This window comes from Phaseolus vulgaris, chromosome 2 (genome assembly GCF_051622355.1).
Source record: "Phaseolus vulgaris cultivar YP4 chromosome 2, ASM5162235v1, whole genome shotgun sequence".
In the NCBI taxonomy this organism is placed as follows: Eukaryota; Viridiplantae; Streptophyta; class Magnoliopsida; order Fabales; family Fabaceae; genus Phaseolus; species Phaseolus vulgaris.
This window is the reverse complement of record NC_143499.1, coordinates 3,895,439-3,901,438: the sequence shown is the minus strand read 5'-3', so window position 1 is coordinate 3,901,438 and position 6,000 is coordinate 3,895,439. Positions and strand designations below refer to the sequence as shown.

General features: G+C 31.0%; 1 protein-coding gene across 2 annotated transcripts; it reads left to right on the top strand.

The window, feature by feature from the left end:
* The first annotated feature begins 425 nt into the window (after nucleotides 1-425).
* LOC137810306 (uncharacterized) lies at nucleotides 426-5,132 on the top strand. Of its 2 annotated transcripts, XM_068611499.1 has the most exons (7): nucleotides 426-739; nucleotides 838-928; nucleotides 2,885-3,000; nucleotides 3,172-3,231; nucleotides 3,319-3,384; nucleotides 4,577-4,773; nucleotides 4,858-5,132. In XM_068611499.1, exons 1-6 carry the CDS (start codon nucleotides 683-685, stop codon nucleotides 4,766-4,768), a joined length of 582 nt encoding a protein of 193 aa, XP_068467600.1. In that variant the 5' UTR covers nucleotides 426-682; the 3' UTR covers nucleotides 4,769-4,773; nucleotides 4,858-5,132. The 2 variants fall into 2 exon arrangements, with proteins under 2 accessions (XP_068467600.1, XP_068467599.1); XM_068611498.1 differs by having other exon boundaries at nucleotides 441-739; nucleotides 4,577-5,132.
* Nucleotides 5,133-6,000: the final 868 nt, after the last annotated feature.

Genomic DNA, 6,000 nt, shown 5'->3' with positions numbered 1-6,000 from the left:
AGAGAAATTGTCTTCTATATTGATGCTTTAGTTTTAAACTCGATAGTGGGTTAAGACATTAATTAAACACATATATTTACACGTTTTGAAGACTATAATATTCACAGCGTCACCATCTCTAGAAAATCCTAACAAGACAAAAAAATAAAGTCATTTGTTAAACAATAATTTTAATTTTAAACTTGGTATTTGCATTTTTTTTATCCTATATAAATTTTAATTTTCTTTTTATGTTATGATCATATTTATTTTACTCACACGATTTGCTATAATCTTGGTTATTATTAATATTATAGAATAAATTAAGCAGAATACTATTTTTAAGTAGTAATTTTACAGTGCGTGATGTTATGATAGAAATAAACGATAAAAAGCTCAATCAAAAACATTTTTTGTATAAAATATTTTTTAGTTTAAATATAAACAAAAAGTGTAGTGTATTTGTTTTGTTTCGAATTTCAATTTCAATTCAAAGTGAGTTTTGGTTTGTTTTTTGGTGCTTACATAGGGAGAAAATTCTTGGAAGGAAGGAAAAATCTAAAAGGCAGAAAAATTGGTTTGATTGTTCAGAGTTGACAGAAACTCTCTTTTATTCTCAGCTCAATTTGCAAAATCGACCAAAACCCAAATTGAAATTTCGCAGCTTTCACAACCTGATAGATTCTCACACACAAGCACCGGCATGGGTCAAGCTTTTCGGAAGCTCTTCGACACCTTCTTCGGCAACACGGACATGAGGGTAATTTCTAACAACCCTTTTTGATTATTCTTCTTGTGCCTGTTAAATGTTAATTTCTAAACTCAATTATTTGGTGTTTCACTGATCCAATTGTTCAGGTTGTGATGCTTGGTCTTGATGCTGCTGGCAAAACAACTATACTTTACAAGCTTCACATTGGAGAAGTTTTATCCACTGTTCCTACAATTGGTTGGTGGATTGATTGGGTCTAATTTTATAATTTTTACTGTTTTTTTATTTATTTATTTGCAAAATCCCAAAGCATGCTTGTTCTTCCTTAAATTCTCTCTTGCTTGGTTTTCTGCTTTGTTTTTGTTCTTTGATTGGGTAAATTTGATTTTAGCAGAGCTGTATGTTTTCTCCCTTGACTTTGTATTGACTTGGGAAGCTTTTTTCTTACAATAGAACTGAGTTTTGTAGGAATAAGTTTGTTGGGATGAAAAGAGAATTTCCCCTCTTGAATGATTGTCAGAAAAAAAAATATCTACTAGCAATGGTTACAAATGTAGTGAATCAATACAGACGTATACATGCAACTGTGTTTGGAGTTTCAATTAATGTAGTGAACAAAAGTTAGAGCTGGAAATAAATTGGTGTGGTTTTTCCTTGTCTGACAGAGGATGAAAGTCACAAATTGCTGTGCATTTTCATATTTTGTAAGGAATTAGTTTTGCAAGTATTGGTTTTGGGATTGGAACCACAAACTTCTTTTTTATCCTTGACAGCATGATTATAAAAGTGCTGTCAGTGAAAATATTCTATTTGCCAATATCCTTAAAGTGGTAAAAGATAATGAAAATAAAAAGGATTTTGGTGATTAATTAATATAAATGGATAGTTTTTTATATGGTGCCAAATTATCTTCCTTTGATTGAAGCAGCAGACTCACATTTCTACTGGAGCTAATGTAGTTCTGTTTGATTATTATTTGTTTTAGGAATTGGTTTTATTTTATCCCTTAGATGAGATTCTAGCATAGTTATGAAACCCAGCCGGTTTAAGCCGACTCGGTGGTTATGATCAGACTGATTATGCAATTGACCCGGTATGACCTAGTTAGGTGACCTGGTCCAAGTTTATCTTTTTTTTTTCATTTATATATATATATATATATATATATATATATATATATGTTTGCCTTTTAAACTTATTTATGGAGTTGATAGTATGGTTAACTTTTTATTTATGGATTTATGTTATTATTAACAACTTTATTTTGGATAATTACTTTACTATGATGGTATTTTGAAATTTAAACTATGAAATCACTTTATCTTGAACTTTATTTATTATTACATATATTAATACTTTATTATAATAAAAAATTTAAATTCGGGTTGGATTTGTTAAATTATGTTAGACATATATATAATATATTTTTTAATGTAGATTGGGTCAATGGAGTCAATAAGTGACCCAATGGTTCGACCATTAACCTAGTATCTCTCAACCGGGTCAATAACTGGACCGGTTTTCATAATTTGGGATCTTCGATTGCTCCACTAAACTTGAAAAAACCCTTCTCTGTTCTCTTGAAGATGGTTTGTGAGTACAGTAGTTAGATTATACTAAAATAGGGGTTTGGCACAACAAACTAAAGTTCAGCAAAAAAATTACTTAGATATTAAATGTAGAGCCTAACTCAACCCTACTAAACATCTTATAAATTAAGATTTGTACCCTGCTTGTGTATTCTATTTTAGTTATATTACTAGTCAATGTAAGATTAAACCACACCCCTTGAAATTATAATTAAGACAACCCCCAAAGAGGCTGCAGTTAACGTAGGCTAGATCACATCTAATGCAACTTCCTAATAAATTTGATTTAAATTGCAGGTATGAAGAGTTGACATACTCTGGCAGTTATTGTCTGAGTATGTCAACTCTTCATACCTGCCAGAGTATTGCGATTGTAGTTGTCTCTGCTCAATATTTGCTTTCTCTAAATTTTCTCTCTAGTGGTTTATGATTTCAATAATTGCAACCTAATAATTTGCATCAAACTCTAAAGATAGACATGTTAATAGTTTTTTAGTGACAGTTGTTAAATGTCTGTATGGTATTGACATGACTTGTTAATTGCGGCTAGCAAATAGATCTATATATTGTTTCTCTAGGTTTATAAACTTAAATTGTCTTGCAGGTTTCAATGTGGAGAAAGTTCAGTATAAGAATGTTATTTTCACAGTTTGGGACGTTGGGGGACAAGAGAAGCTAAGGCCACTTTGGAGGCACTACTTTAATAACACAGATGGCCTGGTGAGAATTAATTCTCATGCTTTTATCTCAGTGGAAGAAAATTTACGTCATGTTTTGTGAAAAATTCCTTATTTCAACATCATTAATCAGGCCAGTAGGGCTGGAAAGAAAGGTTTATATGGGCATATGGTAGCAAGGTTGATACTTTTGTTGATGTGATCATTTATGCAGATCTATGTTGTTGATAGTCTGGACCGTGAGAGAATTGGTAAAGCAAAGCAGGAGTTTCAGGTGATAAAATGAATTTCACTTTCATTTATAAATGTCTTTGTATGTCATTCTGGTCAAACTTTGAATTGATTCATGGATTACTTGCAGACAATCATAAATGACCCATTTATGCTCAATAGTGTCATATTGGTGTTTGCCAACAAACAGGACCTGGTATGTCTTTGTTACCTTTTTATGTGTTTTTAGTTGCACGTGCTAATATTAGGGTTATCTCTGTGACTGGAGATCGCACAGCAGCCAAAGCTTGTAATTGGTTGCATTGTTTACTGAATACACCAAGAGGATGTAAGAATTTCTGTTAAGTTTTGTATTAATCAATTCATTGAAACAATTACAATCGCATGATATTAGTTAGGAGGTCTCTGAAATGTTATTACTGCTATCTTAAATCTGTGTAGAACAGCAATAACTACAAAAAAACCTTATCCCACTAGGTGAATATAATAAAACTTTTCAGATGTTAAACTTTAGGAAATAGAGAGACATTAAATTGAAATGATATGTTTTTGGGGAAGTACAACTTACAAGTGTTTTATTTATATTCAGAAAATGAAATCAATACAATAAATAGAGGAAATTTGGTATCCTCTATTAATGAAGATATGATAGGGAAATAAATAAAAACATTCCTAATAATACATTAAAATTTATATATTCCTGATTAGAAAATATTTGTGCCTTAATTTTGTACTTATAACACTCTTTCTCTAACTAGAGCATATAAGTTGTATGTGCTCATATAACTTTTGGGGTGATGATATTAAAGCCTCTTTGAGAAGAGGGTTAGAAGCATGGTCCTTGCTAGAACTAGATCAGGTAGAGACATAATGCAACAGCTCTAAAGATAACCAGAAGTAAACCGTTTAGTGTAAGAGCTATGAATCCATACTCCAAATAGCCTGCCCGGACCATAAAAAATCACTTAACAACTTTGGTTTCATCTTGGTATAAAATTCAACTCATCTTTTTTGCGATAATAAGTGGAGCCATATCTGTTTTTACTTCTTCCGTTATTAGGAGGGGATAATGCTATCATTCATGCCAAATGCAGGCTTGTGTTTGATGGGGTTATGAACGGGTGGAATTGAAAATATTTTGCTAGATATGTAACAAGTTGATGGCTGAAATTAACTTGTGTTGATAAAATGTTTTTGCTAGAAATCTAGACCAAGAAAGAAGGTGTCAAAAATGAAATTTTGGAATTGTTTTGTTCTCTGTGGTTTATTGTATGCTGTATAAAATTATTAATCTTTGATATCATGTAAAATAGCAGACGTTTACTCCTGAACAAAGTACTCTGGTCAAACAAGTTGAGTTTTGCCTTAATATTTTTTTTCTGCTGTAGAGAGGAGCAATGACGCCAATGGAAGTATGTGAAGGCCTAGGACTCTTTGATCTAAAGAATAGAAAATGGCACATACAAGGCACTTGTGCCCTTAAAGGAGATGGCCTTTATGAGGGCCTGGATTGGTTGGCTTCAACTCTGAAGGAGAAAAGAGCTTCTGGGTTCTCTTCAATAGGAACCTCATCCTTCTAATCTAGGTTTGAACTATCTTACTATTCAATGTTCATAAACAAGTTACCTTCATTTTACCATTCCATCATTATGGGTATTGTATAGTGCAGGTATTTTAGCCTTTGTCATTGAGCAACGTGTAGGGTCAGTTTCACTCAAGGATGTTGTAAAAAAGTAATCAAATTTTTTGGGTTGCATTAGGTTACCTTACCTCTATCTATTCCTGATGAAGTAGATAGATGCTTTGACTTTGAAGGTGATAAGACTTTGCACAGTGTATAGAAGTTTGAGCGTGACGAATGAAAACTAATTTCAATCTCACGAATTCTATTGTCATATTGATGCCCCTGTTTATGGTGGACATGTATCTTTTGATTCATTTTCACATGATTTACCCTGATCCTTCCCTTTTTCCTTTGTTGTGTGGCTGAAAACTGGTCCTTAGTTGATGCCAAAGAATTAAGATTTGGATTCTCTGAACTGAGTTGCTCACTTTAGACCAATGAGTAATGTTAAATCTTCATCCCTAATAAATCAAGGATGTGTCAAAATATCAACACACGATCTAAAATATTAAGCTTGTGAAATTATCTAATGGTATGCTACTTCTTCGATTTTTCCTACAATTTATGTTCTTATACAAATATTTACTGATAATGTATTACATTAGTTTCATGGTCTGCTTCAGATTGTTGTGATGTGAAATGTTAAGATATAATATTGTACTCATTTTGCCATTTTTTATGACAATAATTCAAGCCTCGTGGAACTTGACTTTTAAATGATAGTTTTTTAAGAAAAGTTATCCCTACCAGAAAATCATCATTAAATAGAAATTAAGTTTAGAGACCAAAAGTAATTAGTTATTATATTGACTAAATTATATACTAATTTAGAAACTAAAAAATTATTGATATCGAATGTGGTTTTTATTATTAATAAAAATTATAAAGTAATTTCTAAATTTGTATTTAACTATTAGTTATTAAGGTTTTAACTACTAACTACTTAGGTTTTAAATTAGTTTTTAAGAGACTAATTTAGAACCTAAGTAGTCAGTAACTAAAATCTTGGTAGTTAATAGTTAGATACCAATCTATAAATTATTTTATAATATTTTATTAATAATAGAAATTATTTTAGATACTAATAATTTTTTAATTTATAAAATAGTCTCTAAATTTAGTTAATATAGTGATTAATTATTTTGCTCCTTGAATTTGATTACTATTTAATTATTTTCTTGTTGGGTA